At 39.2% G+C, this 24549-nt stretch overlaps 2 protein-coding genes across 5 annotated transcripts in view; both read right to left on the bottom strand.

Annotated features, from left to right (window-relative positions):
• ARHGAP15 (Rho GTPase activating protein 15) overlaps positions 1-10219 on the bottom strand; it is a 465551-nt gene extending 455332 nt beyond the window's left edge. The window contains exon 1 of the mRNA XM_074967296.1: positions 10197-10219. The gene's annotated coding sequence lies outside the window, so the exon portion shown is untranslated. The remainder of the gene's footprint in view (positions 1-10196) is intronic.
• Positions 10220-10581: 362 nt separating this feature from the next.
• The window catches only part of KYNU (kynureninase), a 99270-nt gene continuing 85302 nt past the window's right edge, over positions 10582-24549 (bottom strand). For 3 of the 4 annotated variants that reach the window (XM_074966808.1, XM_074966806.1, XM_074966809.1), the window contains 4 exons: positions 23639-23691; positions 21920-22005; positions 17930-18160; positions 14149-14434 (listed from right to left, as the gene is read on the bottom strand). In XM_074966808.1, the coding sequence (XP_074822909.1) occupies positions 14291-14434; positions 17930-18160; positions 21920-22005; positions 23639-23691 (514 nt within the window). In that variant the 3' untranslated portion in view covers positions 14149-14290. Of the gene's footprint in view, positions 10722-14148; positions 14435-17929; positions 18161-21919; positions 22006-23638; positions 23692-24549 lie in introns of those variants that run through there. The other variant, XM_074966807.1, reaches the window with a different exon arrangement.

Here is a 24549-nt window from a genome sequence, read left to right as displayed (position 1 = left end):
TAGAAAAATCCTGGCCAGGAAGGAGAGAGAGGTGGGCCTCTGCACAAGAGAGGAGCCAGGAGCCTAGAGTGGGTGTCCTTGCTGGACAAAGGAAGGGGAATACAGGTGCATTTGTCCTGAACTGTGGCACAACTCACAACAGGAAATCATCATATTCTTAAAATTACATGTGAAGTCCCATTTATATCATACCTTTACCTTAAAGTGCAAAAATTAATTCTTCAGAAGTTATGTATGGTATAAAATGCCTCTCCTCAACAGCAGTCACAACAGTTCAATGCATAGCACACTGAAGATCTAAATTTTGGAGTGACTTAAGGTCAGAAACGTACACTGCACGAGGGGACACTTACCTTCTTGGAAAAAAGTTACTTTGGGCTAAAATTAGAGCATCTCTTGGTGCTGATTTCAGTATCAGACAAAAGCTATGGATACAGCTGTACCTTGCAAAGTGGTCTAGATGTTTAGAGCAGAGGTATATGAAAACTTTATATCTTACTGGATCAGTCTTTTTTGTTGGATCTCAGTTATATAAGGAAGAATAAATTTCAGCCCTTCCTCCAGTGTATACTTCTCGGTCCCAACCTATTTACAAGGTATATTGCACTATTCTTACATTCCATATTTCCCCAGCCCAAACAAATCTGATTTTTAATCTTTTAAAATACATATACTAGAAATGATGAAGTCAATGTTAATGAAATTTGCATGTGGATAAAAGAAAATAATCTCAGGTTCTTTGTATTTTGGATTGTGTACCTCTTACTTTGCGGTACTGTCAGATATGTTAAAGGCCAGCGTCACATCTTTGATAATTTGAAGACAGAAACACACCAAACATCTTTATAAGTAAAACTGTACGAAAAAAAAGAGTAAAAACGAATATATGTTGATGCATTATTTAAAGACTATTTGACTGGGTTTAGTAGCATGCAAACTTCAAATGCAGTGCAAACATTTCTGTGCTGTTAGACCTTTGTGTGCTAAAAGTGCTAGGGTTGGAGTACAGGAGTGTCAAAAAAAAGGTAACTTGACATCACACAGTAAAGGACTTAAAAAAAAAAAAGACAGATTGTTTCACCCTACTTTAATATATTGCTCCAGAGTGAAGGTTGCAGCCAGGTTCAATTAAAAGCCTTCTTCAAAGCACTTCTCTCTTCTTACCAGCACTAGCTGGGATGAATTGTGACCAGCTACTCTCCATACAAGTGATCATTGCAGCAAAGTGTTGAGAAAGCTGGGATATGCTGCTGTTTATATTTGACATAAAGACAATATAGAAATTATGACAGGTTTCAGAATAGCAGCTGTGTTAGTCTGTATCCGCAAAAAGAAAAGGAGTACTTGTGGTACCTTAGAGACTAACAAATTTATTTGAGCATAAGCTTTCGTGAGCTACAGCTCACTTCAGGTATAGCTCACGAAAGCTTATGCTCAAATAAATTTGTTAGTCTCTAAGATGCCACAAGTACTCCTTTTCTTTTTATAGAAATTATAGTACTTCTGGCACTTCAGCCCATGCTGTTTCTACCACTATCTCAATGGCTTCATATGGATGCTGAATAACATGTGAGAGAGGACTGAGCCTTGTAGGACTCCAAGTGATAAGGACCAGTTGCCCCTTGGTTCTTTTTGAGAGGAAAGATATGGTATGTTTCAGGATATTTCTGTTTATTCCTGCAGCCTTTTGAAGGACTGGAGTATTAAGTGATCAAAGTATCAAATGCTATAGACAGGGCCAATAAGAAGGATAGATACACTGTGCTGCAAGGCACATAAAGAGTTAATGCAGTTCATACCACACCTGGCAGCAATGCCAACTATTTGTATCACTTGGGGGCTATTACTTGTAAAGTATTTACCTATGTCATGGTCTCTCTGTAGTCCTTGTTCCTGCCCACACCACAACACATGGTGTCTGTACCGGTTGGATGCCACCTCCAGGAAAAAGACAAAGAAACAAATGGAAAGGAAGAAAGAGTACGTGAAACTTCTCTATGGAGACAGGGTGGTTTGCTTTCCTCATTTCCAAAAGCTGGAGCAGCTCCCAGAAGAGGCTGTGCTGCTCCAGCTGAACTGAGAAGAGGAGGAGGAGGACAGGGCAGCTTGCTAAAGACTGTAATTATACTAAATTAGGGGATTCAGTACCAAGTTTATGAAAAAAGTTGTACAGGGTCCTTCCTGCTTGAAGCAGGTAGTTGGATTAGATGATCCAGGATGTCCATCCCAATCATCTTCTGTGATTTTTTCACTTGATCAGACAATACAAGGATATGTCTATACTTTCTTCTTCCCTGGAGAACTCTACCTTTAGAAATATTATCCTTTATTTGGAGCCTAGGGTGGGTGTCCTTGCTGGACAAAGGAAGGGGAATACAGGTGCACTTGCCCTGAACTGTGGCACGACTCACAATAGGAAATCATCATATTCTTAAAATTACATGTGAAGTCTCATTTATAGCATACCTTTATCTTAAAGTGCAAAAAGGTGTGATAAGTGTTTAAAAATAATCTTAATTCCTCAGAAGTTATGTATGGTATAAAATGCCTCTCCTCAACAGCAGTCGCAACAGTTCAATGCATAGCACACTGAAGATCTAAATTTTGGAGTGACTTCAGGGCATACTTCATATTCCATATGAAATAACAATTTCATTATTGCTAAGTGGAAACTATTAATACTTCCAATTAAAAATAATATTACCCTACCTGTTCCCTTGCTGCTGTGTCCCCAAAATTTTAGTTCCCTCAGCAGTGTGGAGAAGGCCCCCATAGTGGGAGAAATTAAGATATTGAAAACCCAACAAGCAGTTGATAGAAGTCAGGGGAAACCTGTTCCCTCCCCCGCAAAATATAATGAACCTCAGAAGGAAACTAAAGCCAATATACTAATCTCTGCTAGTCTGAGCTAAAAGGGTTTTTACTTTAGCAAACTAAATATTATTTATTTGAGCATTACCACTGTAAAAATGCGGGTACCAGCTGAGATTAGGGCCCCATTGTGCTAGATGCTGTACACATAATAAGAGAGACCATCCCTGCACCAAAGAGTTACAGTCTAAATAGACAAGACAAAAGAAGGATTATTATCCACAGTTTACAAAGGGGGAAGAAGAGATTAAGTGGCTCGTGCAAGATCACACAGAGACCTTGTGGAACTGAGCCAGGATCACCTAACCACAAGAGAAAAGACCACCTTTCCTCTCAAATTCTAGTCTCACCCTTATTGTCTCCTTTGTATACAGAGACGTTTGTAAAAATTTCTCCTAGTGCATGGTTGTATATACGGCAGACCATAGTGTCACATCTCTAAATACCATGGGCCAGATCCTTGGCAGGTGTAAATGGGCATAGTTCCATTGACTTTAATTAAAGGCCTGTTACCACAACTACAAGCCCCCTAACCAATAGTCCATGCCATCCTAGTCCTCACCCTCAACATGTGCCCTCTCAGAATTCTTCCCTGCTATATGTGCGCTATTTCCTACATCCCCATATCCACATCAATCTACATTTATAAATATTTACAAACAATTTTTGAACTTGTCCTGTGTAGCCGTGAAAACAGTTCTGCACAAATATTCAGCCAGCCTCTTTAAATTAAACTTGTTTTGTAGAGAGCCTAACATACTTGGAATCAGAAGTGAGTCTCTTTTCAGAAACGTCCAAGCAAACCACAGATAACTTAAGCTTGCTTTAACCAGGGAAAAATAAAAACCTAACAGCTCCTACCTTACAGCTTTTAAGCATGACAGTCCTCTAGTTTCTCATCTTCTCCTTGTTTCCTGACCCAGTGGCTTGGCCAAGAAAACATTGCCTTTTCCTTTTCCCCATCAGGGCTCCTCCTTCAGCATTCCCCTTGTTTCTTCCTTTATAACCCTTTTTAATGAGCCCCTAGTTAACCCCTTCCATGTCAAATTTAGACTGACGTATCACAAAGCACCACTATGCTGCTGGCATATTCTTAACCTAAAGATGGTGTAAATGGTCATGGGAGGATCACCCCAGTGTAAGGGGTTCTTTTAATGTTAAAGAGCCAGCATAGCAGCTCTTACACCCTCTCTGCTGCCAGTGTAGGGGACAGGATAGGGAACACGGCCAGGACTATATACCATCTGATTCCCTGGAGGCTGTTGCTATAAATTAAAGCATCCTTATTCCCTTGTGCTGTGTACCCCTCATCCAGAGCACTGGATCTGGGCCCATAATGTCTAACTTTTACCAAACTTCCCAGACCAACTACTGTGGGATCAGAGGTGGCAAGCTAATTTTCAGGGAGAGAGGAGAGAGGATGAAAGGTACAGTCCAGAACATGTTGTCTCATGGTTTGGCACTGCAGTCACCATGCCTCAGATCCCCTGTCAATGTCCACAGCCAGGAGTGTTAACATAATTGTCCCTCTCTAGGAATGAAATTTATTAAGCCCTCACAAAATAAACAGATAGCTCCTTTGGCCCTTCCAGGTTCAAACCCTTCCTCCCTCATGGCTTCTACCCATATTTCAGGGCTAGAGGCACCATTTCTATTGGGTTTCCAGGTCCCTCAGAGCAAAGGAGCTCTCTGCCAGTCCTACTATGGATCCTGGGCCTCTTTGGAGAGAGCTATCCCAAGATATCTTCTTAGAACTTCAACTCAAAATCCTTCTTTCCTTGGGGCAGGGTCTCCATAACTTTTTCTTGGGGCTGTGCATGAATCCTGGCAGGCTTCCCCAGCCTACTGTCACCCTGATTCTTCCAAAAGAGAGCCTCCCTGCCAGTCACCCCCAACTCTAGATGTTCCTTCCCTATTTCTTGACTGAGCTAAGAGTATCCCTTTATAATCTTAGCCAGTAGTCACATAACTCAGGCACCTGGGCCCCCTTTCCTGATTTGGTCTGGTGATCTTCCTTAGAACTACATGTTCTTAAAGGGGCCATGACTTAGAAGAGGGTCTCCACTACCCTTAAAGAAGACAGGCCATCTGTTTTTACACAGCACTTTGAGTTTGGGGGAAAACTGGGCTTTTAGGTCTCAGCTCAACAAGGTACTTCAGCACGTGCATAACCTTATGCATGTGAATATTCATGTTGTTCTGCACATACAGAAAAGCACCTTGCAACGTTGCTCCTGCATGTGCCAGAATGCAAAAGCCAAAATGCAAAGTAATCATAATCCTTAAAACCACACAGTGGCTACCACTGCTCCATAATGTTATGGCTCACTCACTACAAAACAGTACCTCCCATCAGATCTAGCATGTGTATTACATGCTTACTGACATTTTAAATATGGTATTAAGTTCTTTATATTACATGAATAGATTAAAAATAGTCAGCAGTGATTTTATGAGATCAGCTTGACAATAGATCCCTTTATCCTTCCATTCTAAAGATTTTTTCTCTCTCCTTAGTATTCAGGGCAGGGTGCACATAAATCCCCCCTGAATCACTGGAAAAATAAGCCCCTAAATTAATGACTGTTGAACCTCTTCCAATATAAGCATGTGAAAGAAAGATACTTAAGGGAAAAAGAAAATGACCTTTTTTTCCTGATCTTTTGAAGACTGAATGATTTCCCCCCATTCTACAGAAACAGATTCCAGACTAATTTTTCCTACTAGAGGCTTTAAAGTATAAAACTCATCAAACATCTTGTCCTCTGAGACAATGTCATCTAAGTTCAAAGGATGTATAGCCCTGCAAAACTGATGTCTTATTGCAGAGCTAACGCCTTAGCTTTCACTGAATGTTTGATTTGATGAAATTAAACCAATTTTTACACATTCTCTAAATATGAAAAAGAAAAAAAAATAGAAGACACAGCCAAATCTCATAGGCTTCTGGAAAAGAGTATATATATAATAAGAATATGCAACCAGAGGTAAAACATTATTTTCAATCCATTTATGCCTACCTTTTTCCAGGATAGATTTATAAGATACTGTATTTTGCAATTACTTTTTAAAGATTCTTATGATTGAAAACAAAAGTCATGCACATTATTCATTTTAGTGAACGTCATTAAAATGAATGAGTCTGGTTTAGTGATGGGTGAACTTTAAGGAGTTTGGAGATTTTGTTTGGTCTGTGCTGCTAAACAAGAGTCATTCGGAAAACCTCAAGATAACAGACTCCATTGTCTGACTTTTGGTAATACTGATTCAAGTTAGGTTTCAGAGTAGCCGTGTTAGTCTGTATTCGCAAAAAGAAAGGGAGTACTTGTGGCACCTTAGAGACTAACCAATTTATTTGAGCATAAGCTTTCGTGAGCTACAGCTCACTTCGTTGGATGCATCCGATGAACTGAGCTGTAGCTCATGAAAGCTCATGCTCAGATAAATTGGTTAGTCTCTAAGGTGCCACAAGTACTCCTTTTCTTCTTGACTCAAATTAGGCTTTTCTCACAGTATTTCCAGACTTTTGAGGGTATTTTCTGTCTCAGCTGAAACAAGAAAGTGCAAAAATAATGAAACCTAGAGATATGTTATAGATCTACACTTCCTCAAAGGTCAGACTTTTATAATTCATTGCTCCTAACCATAGGCTGGGTGAAATGAGGGACTAACCCCACCTCCAGCCCTGAGGTGGAATAACAATCTTTGATTAATTGGTTTAATTTGTAAATTTGAATAAAGAGGTATTTCTTTTTTCCCAACCTCAACCATTCTCAGTGATTTTTTTCAACCATTTTGTAGCATGTGATGCTTCAGCTGATAGGACATTATAGCAACAGAAGAAAATTAGATGCTGTAAGGAGATTTGAAAGACCGTCAGCTCTGAACCAGCTACTTAACGATGGCTTCAACCTATCATATTTGTGTTTAATGATAGCAGGTGATATTTTCAAAGGCATCTAAGTGCACAAATCCCAAAGATTTTCAGTGGAACTTGCACTCCTAAATCACTTAGGCCCAGATTTAAATGGAAGTTAGCTTTGAGGATCTGGGCTCACTCAATGATCATATTTATACAGTGACTTTCATCTAGAAGGATATGATCACACATACAGGAGGAAACACCATAAATAGTTCTAACTAACTAAACACAGCCAGATTTTCAGTCCCTCTGTATTCTTCTGAGGGAGAGCTCCCTTTCCAAACTGAGATTCTAAGGCATCTTTATGGCATATTTATTTTTAATCATTCCACTTTGGTCTTCAACCTTCTGACTTCAAGCTGGTTCACCCACTGATCTGGTCTCTTGTCTGCTCACTGGACTCCAAACCATCACCTGCAGCAGTCCTGCAGTGGATGCTTCTTTCGTTAGTCTCACCAAGCCTGAGTCCTAAACCCAGAGAGCGGGCTGGGGAGAAACCACTACTTCCTATTCACCTGATCAAGAAGGAACCAAGTCCAAGAAGCCATACACTGCCCACTAGGGCATTTGATTTCCCCATGGGCAAGGCAAGCTCAAAAAACCCATTGGGACCTATTTGCCTCCCTGAGGAGAAGATATGTGATGAGCCCAGCGCACCTCATGGATTTTTTGTACTCCAATAAGGGGGAGATGAGCCCAAATAATCCTAGAGAGCGTGCCTGGCCTTATTTTTAATACTTTACTGTGTATGGCATCTCCTTTGGGAAGACCTTATTTTGTGGGTGGCGCTTAGGAGAGTACCACTACTCTTTAGCAGCAGCTTAGCCCAGGAAAGAGAGTAATAGCCCTCACAGAGTCAATGACAATAATACTTAGCATGTGTGATGGGTGGCCCTTAACAAACAACTAACTTCTCTCAAGAGACCTGTATCCTGCTTTCTGGGCAGAAAGTATCATTATAGGAAAGTCTAGCAGCATCTCCAGAGAAGTGCTGACATTTTCAAGTCCCCTAGTTGTAAGGATCTGAACTGCTCCAGTAGGCTAAAAATAGACTAGCATTAGTGTTGGCATCTGTGACCCCATTTTAGGGCATCTGATGTAGTATGTGCAAGATAAAGTAAAATACTACACATTGGGGGCATCCTAACAGGGTGCATTCTCAAATTTTTAGTTGAATGACATTTCCAGTCTTATCTTTCTACTTCCTATCGCAGAAACTGTTTATTTTCAGCAATACTTTGCATTCTACAGTGGATTCCATTAAAAATAACCAAACAAGCAAACATTTACAGACCCACAATATTTGACTGTACCACAGTATTCTCTTTACTTAGAAAGTAAATATATCACAGAAATTTTACCTGTCAAGGCTGGGGCTGGTCACATTATTTTTTGAAATAATGTCTGATTTTAGGACCTTTCATGCACATATCCCAGCGTATTTCGCAATCATTAATTGCCAGTAAGCCTCATGATACACATGTATTGCTGTAATTTGAACCTGGGAGTCCCATCCCATCCTCCTGCTGGAACCACTACACAACACTGTCTCCACTGTAATGAATGTTCTCAGTTCTGTGAGACAGTTTTGTTGGTGCTCCATGTAATTTTGAATCCCATACAAGATGTTGCAAATGGTACATGTCAGGGCTTCCTAGACTAGGCCAGGATGAAGGCCCACCAGAGAGTCATTACTGTCAAATTTTGGTGGAATCACCAGCTGGTTGTGTGTGTGAGAGAGAGATCTTTTTATTTAAGATGTGCTTTAACTAGGAAATTACTGGGACAGTTTCCACATATATCTTTGTATTTATACCTGGCGATGATAAGAATGCAGTTGCCTTTTATTTCTGAAAAAGGGTTGTCAGCGTTCCTTGTCCCCAGACATACTTTGGAATCCTGTATAAAGCTTATCTGCATCTTCGAGTCACTTTGAGTAATGATTTGCTATGCCTCTTCTGCGTTGATGCTGCCTCATAGCAGAAGGAAGTTCGCTGGATATACGATTTGGTCATATTTTAACCTTATGACAAAGTATTTAAAACCTTTCTGTAAAATGCAAGTAACAAGTAAATAATACTCTGATTAACTTCCCTCAGTGAGCGACCATATGCACTGTACCCTGCAATCAAGTTATAATGTAACAACTTTTTGGATACATATTTGAATGCAGGATTTGTTCCTTATTTTCTAAAGCAGTTTCATATTGTTTGATTAATTTCTGAACATGGAGATAAAGGGAACTTTGAAATTCATACCTTGGAGTATTAACATGTACTCAGGACTAGATGTAAATGTCAGAGAGAAAAAAAAGATCTAATGAACTCTTTATTGGCGAAATACAGTATTGTAGCTGCATAGAATTCTAAATGGTTTGTAGCTAGCATGTGACTTCAAATCAAACTAACCACAGAGAAGCTTACTTAATACATGGACTTTCACTCAACATTTATAACGTCTTCTTCTGGGCACTGTAGAAGACATTTGGTGCGCTAGGAGTTGTACCAGCTGGTCATTTCACTGAGGTTTAGTAGATTTTAGTAAGGTTAGCAAATTGTCCAGGAAAGAAGCTGTGTAGCCATACGAGTACTTTTCTTGCTGGAAAATTACAACACCATAAGTTTTCATTTTCCCTGATGTCTTCCCTGCCATAATAATGGCTTCAGGATTTAAATCCTTTGCGGTTATTGTGACTTCAAAGCCTTAAAACTGCAATTGAATGAAGGAGTTCATCTGTCATTATTCAAATATGAAGCAATTATGATGAAATAAAGATAGAATTCCACTGAGAAATACCCCCAATCAATTTTCACTTATATTTAACTAGAAACATAAAATGATACTTAGACAAGTAAGTTAGGTAATAAAAACTAGGAACATAAAAATATGAATTGCTGACCTATAACTTATTCATTTCTAAATGTTAGAAGCCTGATAAATATATTTCACAAATATTGACAAAAGTCTAGGCTTAGCATAGAAAATTATTCTTCGGCTGGCTGGAAAAAGTGACCAACAGCCTTCTGTGGGTACTAAGGCCAGATGACACAAAGGGATTTAGGCATTGCAGTGCTCAGTACTGACATTTAGGCACCTGGGAAATCACCTAGGCTCCCTGTACAATGTATAGGGAGAGTTAGGCACCTTGGAATGTAATACGCAAAAGCCAGCACACTAGGCGGGGAGCCACCATAGGAGATACTGATGATAAGGGTGTGTCCTAAGCCTTTCCCCTCTTTGGGAGTTTGGCACTTACTTCTGCTTGTAAGTGGGTGCCCCTCTCCCAGAATCAGGCAGTTCAGGGGCCTAAATAATTTCTTGCAAGTAATGCCACATAACCTGGTAAGGGAGGAGGGGAAGAGAAGTATCTTATAACCTTTAGCTCAGTTGTTAGGGTACTCACCTGGAATGTGGAAGATCCCAGGTCAAGTCCCCACTTTGCCTGATGAGAAAAAGGGATTTGAATGGGGAGCTGCTATCCCTCAGGTGAGTGCCATAGCTACTGGGCAGTAGAATCCTTCTCACTCTTCATCTGGCCCAATTAATATTTAATTAAAATGGAACTCCAATAGGAGAGATTGAGCACACCTCACATCAGAATATCCCATGGACCAATGGTTGGTATTTGGTACAGGCACTGATTTGTATTTCCGATTTTCCCAGGTCAGCTGGGGACAGCTATGAAGCCAGGTTCCAGTGGGACCTGAAGCTGCTGTAGAAGAACAGGGCCTCCAGTGACTCCTTCAGTGTGCATGTACATCTTGAGAGATGAACAATTTCAGGGGACTGAATTCCCTGTTTGTTCTGGAAGGAAAACTCTGCCCTCTGCCACCCCCTATCCTTCCAATTATAGTATCTGGGCAAAATTCTGCAAGTAGAAGCTGTGCAATTTCTACTTCCCAGGGATTTTTCAGCAGTTGTGCAGGATCTGAGCCCAAGTAATTAAGGAAATCTACATAATAGTAAATTGTCCTGTTCAGAGAAGGATGACACACAACTCACAGACTCCCCTTCTCTTTGGTATGAGATTCCCATTTATTGTCACAAATCTCTGTCAGTCCCCTGGCATTTTTTTCAACACGACCAGAGTATTTTTTCCCTCCTGCATCTTTAGATCCTTACATCTTGTAGTTTAATTTGAAAATGTAATTTCTTCCAACCATCCTAAAATTAAATCTCATCACAATTAAAATCCAGTGGTACTGAATACTGAATTTAAAATCAGAGACATAATTAGCTAGAAGCATTTTGGGGTGTATACAACTAATTACTTTAGCACATAATTATTTCTGATTTTTCTTTGACAATCATAACTAAAAGCATTTGAAAATGTAGTTTATAATATTCATTTCTTATACAACAGTTTTTTCCACTAGATTTTTCACTGAATAATATGTAAAATACTGACACCTAATGTTAACTTTCAGTATTATTCATTTCATAAAACTTTTGTATTGAGTTTGTGGAAAATATTTAAAATTAATTGCTGAACTGTAATTTTACTTTGGTAAAATCTTGATAGCCTCTAACATTTTAAACATAAGATGTTTCGATACATTATGGATAAGCAGACACTAAATATATGTAAGAGAATGGGGGTTGTATTTATCTTCAGGGTTCACTAGTGGAAGTAAGAGTATAAGTCAGAAAAGCTGAAACATCAAGTGAATTTTGCTGTACCAAACTTCACCCAAATAGAATATACATCTACGTACACAGAATTAGCTAGTTAATGTTTACCCAGAGCATTTTAAGTGCCACAGAAGGGCAAAGTATATAACATTCATTAACAAATTGTTTTCAGGTCATCGGTTGAGCTCCACAGGGAACAGGAAGAAATTTTCCTTCCTCTACCTGCATGTAGTTTATGAGCCAACAAAATATTTAGGCACATGCTTAATTTTAAGCATATGAGGAGTCATATTTAAGTCAATGTGTTGAAAGCTATGCAAATTCTGAAGTGCTTTACTAGACTGAGAACACAAACTTGTATCTCCCATGAAACCAAAGGGACCAGTACCTGCTAGTGACTGGTCTTCTAATAGTTATTTAGGACCAGATTCCAACACTCCTACTTACCCTGAGTAGTTTACTTGTCGAGTAGTCCTGCTAAAAATCAGTTGGACTACTTGCTGAGTAAGGTTTTGTTCAGCATGAGTGATGGTGTCAGAATCTGGCCTTTTATTAGTAAACTTACTAAACATTGCGTGGAGGACAAATTGTGGTTGCTCCACAGTATTATACAGCCCCGTGGTTGCTTCACAGGTGCTAGCAGAATTTCTCTTCTGTTCTATGTCCTTACATACTGTTCAGGAATCCTTTTCATTCACTGCACTATATGTGAAATGGTGCTTTTCTAATTTCATGACATTATATGAACTCAGTCTTCTCCTGCCTACAGAATGTCATGGACTTTACAGTGAAAATACCTCTCCTTTAATCAAAAGTGAAAACAAAGCTGTAACCACTTATGCATAGATACCTGAGCTGCAATTTCGTAAAGCTTCTTTAATTAAAAAGAAACTGTTTTAATGTTATTATAACCTCTTTATCATCATTCTTCCCAGACCATTAAACATCTTCTATTCCTTATATTGGTAGTATATCTACTGGTGCTCTTATTTTTGGCAGGCAGTGATAATATCAATAAATGATTTATTTTGTAATTATTTTTGTATGAACTGGCCAGAGCTACATTACATTCCCTGAAACTGGGGTAACATTAGTCACAGATACCAACACAACTGGTGATTTAACCATCATGTTGCCCTACTCTTGGATGGTTTCAGATCATGATACCATTAAGGCAATTGCTATTCTATTCCCCCCAAATCCTTGGGGAAATTCAAGAGGCACAGGACCAGAGCTTCAGTGTTTGCTCCAAACCTAATAGATAAGGCTTTTGGGGATCCCCCTGCCATGCACCCTTAACATAGGAACATCCCTCATTGGTCTTGCTCACTGATGTGTAGAGATGCGTCAGAATAGGAGAGTGTGTGGAGGGCATGACTAGTGCTTTGGGAATCTCATTTTATGGAATGGCTTTTACCACCCAATGCAGTTTAGTCCTAAGGCTTCCCCCACTCCTCTTTTGACTTAAAATTCCAATAAAGAGAAGCTCTGAAGTAGCACTAGATGCTATTTTCAAGAAGTATTGAACATCATGTGAGATGTGATATTGCCTGTCCTGTTTGGCATACCCTTGAATTACAGATAATCACATACACAAAGTTCCTGTCACATGAGAAAATTTCCCCATTAAACTTAAATCAGTTTTTAAACCGATTTAATTGAACTGGGGCAAATCCCTGTGTGGAGGCTGATATTTGAGTTTAACTGTAGAGAGTGGGTTATAGACAGCCATACCTAGTGGTTGGAGCACCAGTTAGCAGATAGATGCCAGGGCCAAAGTCAGAAATCAGAGCAGAGGGTAGGAGCCAGGTTACCTGGAATTAGATAAGGTGGGAATGGGGCTGGGTCCAAGACAGGAGCAAGGATCAGAACAAGCAAGCAGGGCAGCTGTCACAGGTAAATACTTTGAACCACCACCAAATTGCTGCTGGGTTTAATAATGGTCTGCTGACTTTTCCCACCAATCAGGCAGTGTAGCTAATCAGGCAGCCTACTATGCACGCCAGCTGTGCTTGTTAGGTTGCCCAGAGACTGATTCTGCTGCAGGTCCTGATTCCTGACTATTTTAACTTAAGCCATTTCCTAACTGACTTAAGCTAAACCATATAATAAGCCTTGTTTAAACCAAAGTAAGTGTTTAAAATCAGTTATATAAACCAGTAACTTTCTCATGTAGACAAGCCCTGTCTACATGGGTGCAAATATATTACTCTCCTTGAAAGTCCCTTCCTTCATGCTGCTAACGTGGTGTAAAGTGGCTGTAATATAATGAGAATTCACCACTTTGGTCTTTTGAGTGAAACAAAAGCTCAAAATGTTTGCTCCATTTAAGATTCCTCAAGCATCAACTAATGACTTTACCCCCCAAAAAAACAGATTTTCTTTTTAAAATGTACCTATGCATTTATATAAACAGAATTGATGCCAATTAAAACTGCAAAATAGGTAGCAAACTTTTGGTACATTACTGAAGTAATAAGCCAAATATTTCCATTCTTTATTATGCATCATATTGTTATAGTACCATGAGATTTTATTTTTTCATTTATTGAAGTCTTCACCTGTTCCTCTTCTCAAGCCTAATGGAATGAAATTATAAAATGTTTTAGAAAGCCCCATTAAAATGTACAGATCATAAGAACTTGTGGAGTCAAAGTCAAAGCAAAGAGGAAATATTAGCTTTAATAAAAAGTACAGTCTGTTGTAAATAACTATTCAAACCCCCCCTCTTTTTTTTTTTTTTTTTTTTTTTTTGCAAATTGCAGTGAATATAGCCTAGTCTACTAGAAGGACAGAATTGCTCAGAAGAATAAATGCATCTTAGTCAGAAATATATTAAAAGATACAGCTGAGCCATCAATAAAATCAGGACAGTGCAGCATTGTTTGCTGCTTGTTTTGCAGATGTAATTGCAGATCCCAGGATTTCAATAAATCTGTGTACATCATGGAAAGAATTGTAGAGAGGAACTGGGGCAACACGAAGAGCATTTGGTTCTCGCATGTCACACTGCAAAACAGAAAAGGAACATTTAATAAATTAATGCCACTTCAAATGTATTTGTCACAACAAAAAGCTCACCTCTTCCTTGCCTTCATGCAATAACACTAAGTAAAAACCAGCCCACCCTCTCTCCCTGAAGTCTGCTTACTGCAAGTTTGAGGAAGAGAGATCCTTCTGTTTGCCAGAAGTTGGGAATGAGCGACAGGGAATGGATCACTTGATGATTACCTGTTCTGTTCATTCCCTCTGGGGCACCTGGCACTGTCAGAAGACAGGATACTGGGCTAGATGGACCTTTGGTCTGACCCAGTAGGGCCATTCTTATATTCTTATGTAAACCTTTAAAGTTGAGACAATAAAGATACGATGAATAATGGCATATTACAAGAACCTACCTGTGGGGGCAAGATTCTGGTCCATGCTGCTACCTCTTACATCACTCTGGTGAAGTAAAGCACCTCCAGGGAATATCCCCAATACAGAAACAACATAGGCAGCCCTACATCCCCCTCCCTTCTGTGCAGCCCCTAGCATGGGGAATGTTATGGGGAGTGGCCAGAGCACTCTGAACTCTGGCTATTCTGTGCTGCAGAACTGACTTATGCCATGATCTACATCGGCCCCTGGAGCAGCCCAGAATTAGGGAAGCACTCAGCTGGCAAAAAAGCCATTTTTGCCTCTCACCCATGGACTACACCTTCTGCACTAAGAAAAGGAGTACTTTTGGCACCTTAGAGACGAACAAATTTATTTGAGCATAAGCTTTCATGAGCTATAGCTCACTTCATTGGATGCATACCTGTCATTGAATGCATCCGATGAAGTGAGCTGTAGCTCACGAAAGCTTATGCTCAGATAAATTTGTTCATCTCTAAGGTGCCACAAGTACTCCTTTTCTTTTTGCAGATACAGACTAACATGGCTGCTACTCTGAAACCTTCTGCACTGTGAATCCTGAGAGGCACAGCACTGAATATGGCCCAGATTCTTGATAAAAAGTATGCACAAAGTACAATAGTATGTTTTATAATAAAGGTAAAATAATGCCACAAGACTTACTGTGATTCTGAACTTAAATATTTTTCTGAATAGGATAATCTCCTAAAAATGAAACATTACTGTGTCCCATTGACAAGGCAACAGTATTATGCCCTATGCCCTCTTAAAAGCAGTACTTCCTGGAATTCCTTGGCAGCACCAAAACACATAAGTGTATTCTGTCTACAAGTATTGCCCTTTGGAAACGCAAGTCACCAGCAGAAATAGATCTACTATATCATTTATATGGCATTAGACTATCATCCCACCAACACTTCTAACCTCCTAATTCAATACCTTAAATTCAGGCTCTGATTCCTTCACTTTTTTTGACCTGTGTTCATTGGTTACCAGCATGATTGGCTTTCAGTTGCCTTGCTATCTGAACTCTAGAATATTTCTCTAAGGAGATGAGTGTTTTTTATCTCTCCTGTTGTATGTATTGCTAACAACAAGGTTCTGTCTTTTTGCAGATCATTAAAGGAATGGGTTTTATCTGAGAGCTCCTTACTAAGCATTATATATTTTGTAGTGTTTTTGTAGTCATGTTGGTCCCAGGGAGAGAGACAAGGCAGGCGAGGTAATATCTTTTATTGAATCAACTTCCGTTGGTAGAAGAGGAAAGTTTTTGAGCTTCACAGAGCTCTTCTTCAGATCTAGAGAAAATAACCTGTTAGTTAATAAGTGTCAGTTAGAGGAAGATGATCTTGTGGTTTAAGATATGGAGTTTGGTTCAAATTTCTGACTCAGCCACAGACTTCCTGAGTGAGCTTTGGAAAGTGGCTTCATCTCTCTGTCTCAGGCTTCCCATCTGTAAAATGAAAAGGAGGACTTGTGGCACCTTAGAGATTGACACATTTATCTCTAAGGTGCCACAAGTCCTCCTTTTCTTTTTACGGATACAGACTAACACGGCTGCTACTCTGAAACCTGTCATCTGTAAAATGTTTCTGTTTCTTTCTATTTAGATTACAAGCTCATTGGGGCAGGGATGGTCTTCTACTATGTGTATAGGCAGCATCTTCCACAGTGCAGCCTTGATCAGAGCTGTGTGAATTATTGATTTTTCAGATACAGTTCTGGAAAAAAAAATCAAAAACAAAACAAAACCTGTTTCAGGGCCAACCCAAACACATTTTAAAAAAAAATTTCAATGAATTGAAAAATCAGAAAAAAATTGTTTCCATTTTAGGAAACTTGAACTATTTGATTATATATATATATATATATCAAAGGAAATGAAGGGCTAGATTCACAGGGAGACGTGCTTATACTCACTACTTAGGGCACTCATCTGAGAAAGAGCCAGGTTTAAATCCTAGCTCTAGGGCAGGGACTTGAACTCAGGTGTCTTATAGGCCAGGAGGAGGGCCCTAACCACCACACTACTGGCTACTTTAGCGAGGGCCTACCTCAATCTTTCCTGTTGAAGATATTCCATTTTGTATAAATAATTATAGCTGTTCATGGGCACATGACTAGAACCCAGGTGTCCCCCTCTCCTCAGTGAGCACCAAAGCTAGAGAGTCATTTTCCCTTCCTGGCACGAACTCCCCCTCGGTTTTGTGAAAGGTGCCTACTACACCTTGTGAATCTAGCTCCCCAAAAAATCAAAACATTTTGGAAATATCAAAATTAACCATTTGGACATTTCTGTTTTTTCCTTTGACTGAAACAATTTGCCAAAATTAGCACAAATTCATGAAGTGTTTCAGTTGAGCTGAATCTGCATTTTTCAGCCAAAAAGTTAATGATACTAAACCAATGCTGTACAGAACATAGAGAAAAAGAATGATGGTCTGGACAGCCTACAGTCTAGCGAATGATCTATATAATGTGGGTAATAACATCCACTTATATAAATTTCTTTCAGAGCTAAAGATGAGTTATGAAAATATTTTATTATTCCATTTATTCAGTATATAAAAATCTGAAGGCTTTTCTGAATTAGCCACACTTCTTCAATCAACAGAATTAGCCTGGAAATCTCAAGATGTCCTTCTTGTTGGGATTCCTGACACTCTCCAAATGGGTTGGAAATAGCCTTCCCTTGTAGTATGTTAAGCTGGAAAGTTTCATCTTGACTGGGAGAAAGCAGAGCAGTGCTGTATAAAATTGCAGACTATTTGTTTATGGTGTCTGTGGGGGGCAAGGAGGAGGGGAAATATGAAGTGAGAGGGAAGTTATCCAAACATTTCTAAACCTGCAAAAAGAGTTTGTTCAAGTTTAGGGTGAAACAATCATATTCTTGTAATCTGAATATTGATAAAGCTTCTCTTTTATTATAAATAAGAAATTTATCCTCTGTAGGCTTGAGCCAAAGCCTACTGAAATTAACTGGAGTCTTTCTCAGGTCTTATATGAAATTATACAGGAATAATAACAAAAATGATTAACTCAGTGCAGTAGAGTCATAAAACAAAGCATGGGAAAATCAGCAGCAGAGAAGACTGATATACTCACAGCTATTCCTCTTTTTTCCAGTTCTTTAAATACAGATTTGATTGGAGCAGAAAAAAGTAGTGTGAGCTGGCATCCTCTTTCCTCAATCTGAGATGGTGTGATTATTTTTACAAAGGGTTTCTCTGGATTTGCTTTATCCTCACTGTAGTAATGCTTTATCAGGTACTCCAAGTAACCCGTTAGCAGAATGGATTTCCTTCTCAGTGCTTTCATTGTAGTCTGCCCAAAGACCTACAAGGATGTAAATAATTAGAAAGATAATCCATTGCTGCAGCTGAAAACAGAAACAATAAAACAGAAACCTTCCAAAGTAGGATGAGGCCATTTTTGTCCTCTTCAATAATTTTAATCATTTCAAGAGCCACAATATTCTGAGGCCTGAATTCTTCCATCCTTAATCATGTTAAGTAGTAGCTTTCTCTGTAAGTAGTGCCACTGGAACCAAGTAATAACATGCTACCCAGTGTAAATGAGGGTAGCAGAATTGAGCCTTAGAAAATACAAGACTATGTACTTTAAGGGTCAGATGTAAAGGGTCTCCTTATCTGCTGCTGCAATTGTTCTGAGCACATTTACCTATGCACATGGGAATCTGAACACACACATCAAGTGGCTCGGAGAGCAGTATCCCGTATAAATATTGTCCATAAATACTGCCACTACAATAAAAAAATATGGGTGCTGGACCAGGGCTAAGAATGAAAATAGCAGTTTCAAAAATCATGGATCAGGCCTTGGAACATCTTGATATTGGCTTAAAAACCATGAGGGTTTTTTTTGTTTTTTTTTTTAAATAATACATTTTGAGTCCATTTTAACTTGCATTCTGGTCTTTGGAGCCTTTAGGATTCATGTCTTTAAGCTTTTCTCCACAACTACGATGTTTGAAAAGAACTGTTTCTTTCTTCTTTTCTTTCTTTTTAAAAAAGGCTCTTACATGATTCAAAGAAATGGTGTTTTAAGACAAACTCCACATTTCTGAAGACTCACGCTAAAATTGTAATAGGTGGTGACACTGCTTAACCCTGCTGCCACACTGAGGGGGACAAACCGTATCGCCAGAATCTGTGAGGGATAAAAAGGAGGCATGTAGCTCTCACTTCCCCCATTGGCATATGGGACGGCTCGGTTTAAGAGGACAATTGAAAATATGATTTTAAGACCAAGTTTAAAAACAAAACAAAACACAACACAACACAACATTTTGTTTGTGCATGTTGCAGGGGCAAATGACAGAATAAACTTCCAAGTAGTGATTGTCCCTGAAAACCAGGTAGTTAAATCTAAGGCCATATTCCAGACCCTACATTTTACTTTATGTAGTTGCAGCTGATTGTGCCCTCTAATGATTGCAGACTCAAAAAATCAGACCCTGAGGGAGAAATTTCAGAATAACATTTAAAATCATACTACACTATAATATGAAAATAAAGCGTATAAAGTAATTACAAGAAGAGATAGCCAAGAGATCCCACTTAATTTACAGCATGCTGTCTGGAGAGTACTCTCCTCCCTGCTGAATATCCACAGGCCATTGACCCCAATACTATCATGGGCATGGAGTAACCTGGCCTAAACACAACTGAAATGTCACATCTTCTGTATGCAGCGGTGTGCAAGATGTGGCTGGTCAGGCAGAGGCCTTGCAGGGAGATATTGCTGCAGTGGAGGGGGGTATAGAATGTGAAAGGGGCAGGAGCGTTAAGTGAGCTGCACCGGCATGGATGGAAAACTAGAACTGCTCCTTTGCAGGAGTTATACAGAAGGCTTTGCTGGTACCACAGAGCTTCTGGGTTTACAGGATGAGCAGGATTCTTGGTCCCTCTCTTAGGTTGCTGCTAGAAAGCCTGGTTACTCAGGTTTTGTTCAAGGAACATGTGCCCTCTGAGTGGAATTTTTCAAAAACTTCTTTTTAATGTGGCGATGGAGATCTTCCCACCACACGCACTTTAATCCATAAAATGGAACAACTAGTGCCATAACAGTCACTTTAAGCATTATTGAGGCTTCAACACTTGCAGTTTTCATTGTTTCCATTGGAAACACTGCCTTCTGCTTAATGTGTCCCAGTGCAGGATGGCATACAATTTCACAAGCCATCTCTTGCCAGACATGGAAACTATTCTGTTTCCCACTGTCCTAGAGCAATTAGCACTTGGAAATCCTGTCTGTGCCAAAAGGGTAATGTAGGCATGAAAAGGGGAGTCAGTGGAATATGATCAGTTATTGCTCTTTGAGACTCCCTGAGGTGGGTTAAATTACATTCACCCACACAAACTGGAGCAGTGACAATCTGGGTCATAGCAGAGCTGCTTTTAGCTTATCTCTAAGGTCACTGAAAGTTTAAAAATATATTGAATGTTTAAGGACTAACAAAATAAATTGTCAAACAGAACAAGAAGTATTTCTGTGATCTTTTGCAGTCCTTCAATTTAGTATGTAATGCTGGAGAGAAAAGATAGCCTCAGCTGGCAATTTTCTGACTTTAATGGTTTGTTCTGTACATGTCTAAGATACTTTTGTTTTAGTGTGAGGGGGTTGGCTTTTTGTTCCAGAATTGGCTTCACCAGTACAACTAGTGCAAATAAAATGGTTTGGGAAACTTTTTTAAAAACGTATACCCCGTTCAGACTGGCCACAGAACATTGTTAACCAAGATTGTTTTAAGTCTGAGTTTTTAAAACAGTTTCTCAAGATTGTGAGTATTGCAGCATAGAGAAAGCTATGCATAACTGCACCTTTCATCCACAAAGGATCCCTGAGTGATTGAGAATCATTTGTACAGGGATAAATTCACCCATCACAGAAATGCAGCCATGTCTGGAGATGAAATGTGGCAATATGTGACTGCACTACCACACAGGACATCTAAAGGAGCTCTGAATGCTTTCCTAAATGGGCTGAATTCTGCTCTCAAGGTCTAATCATGGGACCTTCTGTGCATAGATTACTCCTGTCCTACCATCATGGCAAAAACTCCCTTCCCATGGCCATCAGAGGGGACACTCTCCTGGTTCAGGAATTAATGCAGGAGGATATGGCATGGAGTGTGTGGGCCAAGGAGATGCATATCATCCTTCCACTGCTCTGATGTACTTCCCAAGTATACTAACAGCCCCAGGCTGTAATTCCTTTCCACCCCCAAACCCTATAGTGGTAATCCCTCTTTGAGGAAGGCTCCAAAGGCCAAATACCAGCTGCTGGAGTTCTGCTGCCAGGAAATAGAGGAGATGGATTCCCAGAGCCAGTGCAACCACCCAAGATCCATGACACTGGGTGGCCAGATCCTGTTTCTTCCATATTGAACAAACCTCACTCTCCTGACAAAATAATTAAGAAGAAACTCTGTGTTGAGTTTCCTGGAGCTTTCACAGGTAAACTGCAGTGAGGCACAATCTGCCCATCAGTTCCATAGGTGTGAATCTGGAGGAACTCCACTGAAAACAGCAAAGTAAGCTGAAGTCAGGAGGAGACAGTCTGGAGCTAGAGGTGAGTAACTGAGAGCAGAATTTGGCTCTGTACATTAAGGACATTGAAACATTTAAAGGGAAATGTCAAACCAGGCAAGTTCAATGAAGCCTGAAATCAAATAAAATCTTGCCTGATTCTGGGTTTTGAGTCTCACCAACAAATGCTGCCAAGATTAATTTTAGTCTTTTGGCAGAGGCAGATAAAATGATTCTGTTAAAAAGCTCACATGGAAAAGGTCAGTTTTACCACAATGATTTTTACCCATCTGGTGAGTTTCCATCAATTTTGTTTTATTTTCATCTTGAGTTCTTGTATTCAGATCAACCCAAAATGTAAAACAAGTGTGGGGTTGCCAATAGAAAGGTTTGTGAAAAGTCAACCATCTCTCTCATAACCACATGTAGTCCTGGTCTAAATTTTACATTTTAAAAAAAGACAATCTTGATGAAAAATCTAAGATTCCATTCTACAATTTGTAGATTCTTAAAATTCATAGTCATAAGAAATATAACTACCTACCTCTAAACTAGCATGCAGTGCACAGACCAATAAAATTGGAGGATTTGATAACCGATATCCGTTGATTCCAGGACTTAGTTGCAATTCTGGAAAATGAATAACTTCTGTTAGTTATATTTTTTAATTTGTTTTATTCATTAGGACAAACCATGACTTTTCACTCAATTAAAACTTTCACTAAAGTCAGTGGGACATTAGGATTTGGTTCATTATCAGGAAACACGTTTACTCCACTTGCAGCTACTATTTTTCACATTGGAGGTACTCAAATTTTACCCAACTGAAGGTTACATCAGCAGCTTCCCAGGAGCCAGAGGACTGCAATTAATTTGCATACAATGGAACATATTAACATTGCCTTTAGGCCCAATTCCCCTCTCACACTGGTGTAAACTACAAGCATATCTATTGAAGTCAATGTAGTATAAAAGGAGTACAAAACCACAGTAATTGAGAGGAGACTCAGGCTTTTTATCTTTAATATGAATAAGTGGCTTGTGGAGACTGCACATTGCAGTGCTCCATCTTGAGCTAAACAAAGTCCACTTGGATCAAATGGAATATCATATCCAAGGGACACGTAGTGTCCATAAACCCATTTAGGCCACTACAGAACTTGTGGGGGCAATTGACTTCCAGGCCAGATTTTGGCTACCACTGCTTTAGGCTTTGAAATTTCATGTGATCTGTCTTATACTGCATTCTTTGAAATATTGCATCATTGTTTATCTTTTCAGTGCAAGCACCAGAGCTCTTTCAATGGAAAGGAGCACCTCTCACTCACTGTGAGGACTTATTAAACTCATATAATTTTTGCCTATCTTCCTCCTGTGAACTGCTCCTACAAAATGACTTCAAGACTAGCCTTTTGTGAGAAGGAATCCAAAGGAGAGGGAACAGAGAGCGTCTGAAGTGACAGATTTCATTTTTTATGTTTTAGAAGATGACATGTCTGATGATGGCTCTCCAGCAAGACTAGCCCAGTCCCTCTCTATACTTTTGGCCAGAATCCTTGCAGTATCTCAAAGAGAGGACTGAGGCCAGCAGTGTTGACCTAAAGTCAGATTGGCAAGGACTCGCATGGTAAAGCCTCAAAGCAAGCTTCTAACCCTCCTGCAGGCTGAGGTCTCCTTTAAGATGGGGTTGGAGGAGAGACTGACCTCCAGATTCAGAAAGTACTCCTGTGTGTCCATGCACAAGGCTGGAACACAGACATTTCACTTCTTTTGAAACAGGTCATTGTTTTATTTTATACCTCATTAAGTTCTAGCTTGGGCTAGTAAAGCCAAAATAGATGGCTGTTTTCAGTTAGTGCCAGATTCTGCCTTTATTCACATTTCCCATTCATTCCAATGGAACTACTCCCACCATAAAGTACTACTCAATATGAAGAAGGAAAGTAGTCTCTAGTCCTTATGGGATCTAGTAGGGTGAAAAATTTACCCATAGTCCAAGTCTGAATTTTTGAAAGGCCTTTTTGGCGTGTTTGTTTGAGCAAACCATCCTGAAACAACCAACTAGATTGACATGATCAAATTAATTCTGGTTGTTACTTCATTGCCTTCAGTGAAGCTGCACAACATCATGGATGAATTTGGCTTTAATAGGTTTAACAACAGTGAGCAAATATAAAGTCTTATAATTTCTATTCAAAATAATGGTGAACAGCAATGTATGCAAATTCTATATCATGTGACATATTTAAAAAAGTATACATACTGTTTTCCATGAGAAATCTAGTTTTGAATTCATGACCCCACCAGCCTATTAGCCTAAAACATAACATGGGGAAAAAAACGGGAAAAAACAACAAAATCACACATTGATATATATTTAAATCTGACATGAGTATTACTAAATAGCTTCTGATACACTAATCAAATAGTATCAGTAAGTTATGTGGTTAACTGGCATTAATAACTTATTTATGTGACTTTGCAATTTCTCTTCAACACTGAAATATGATATTTATTATAGTTTTCAAACAATCAATCTATTGGGGCTCTATTAATGTTCATTTTGTCTAAATTCATCTTACAAACTGAAAAATAAAGCAGAAATATTTCCAGTGTTATGTTCCTAATGGCTAAAAGGACAAACACAAATCCGCTTTGGTAAATACTGAAAACCAAAGGACATTATAAATCTGACTTAAATCCACAAAATCAAAGATATGAACAGCAAACAAAAGATAGCGAAGAGGCCTCTGAGTAAAGGTCGCAGTTGCTTCATCGTTCCATTGCCATGTTGTGCTGATGTGAATCCCAACCTAGCAATAAGATTTCAGATTATGAAACTGGGTTTATTACTCAATAATATGACCCTTTTTTGAATGAAATTTAGTCCCATTTAATTCACAACTAGATTTTTGAGACAATATTCTGAAGACATTTCAGGGTGGTTCCCTCCCCCCCCAAAAATAGAAATATTGCAGAAATTTAAATAAAACATGAAAACATAAAATTTGAAGTTTTTCATCAAATATTTTGCACTGGCCTAGCATTTACTATGAGCCCGATCATAGCCCCGCTCATGTGGCCATACAAGGATATGAGGGGAGTAAGACAACCCCACCTCAACTTGTGTGTGGTCTTTGTAGACCTGGGGTCTCAGCACAAAGAGTTAAACTG

The sequence above is a fragment of the Natator depressus genome, chromosome 11 (assembly GCF_965152275.1).
Source record: "Natator depressus isolate rNatDep1 chromosome 11, rNatDep2.hap1, whole genome shotgun sequence".
Taxonomy (NCBI): Eukaryota; Metazoa; Chordata; order Testudines; family Cheloniidae; genus Natator; species Natator depressus.
Note: the sequence above shows the minus strand (reverse complement) of the source record. Positions and strands in the feature narration are given on the sequence as shown.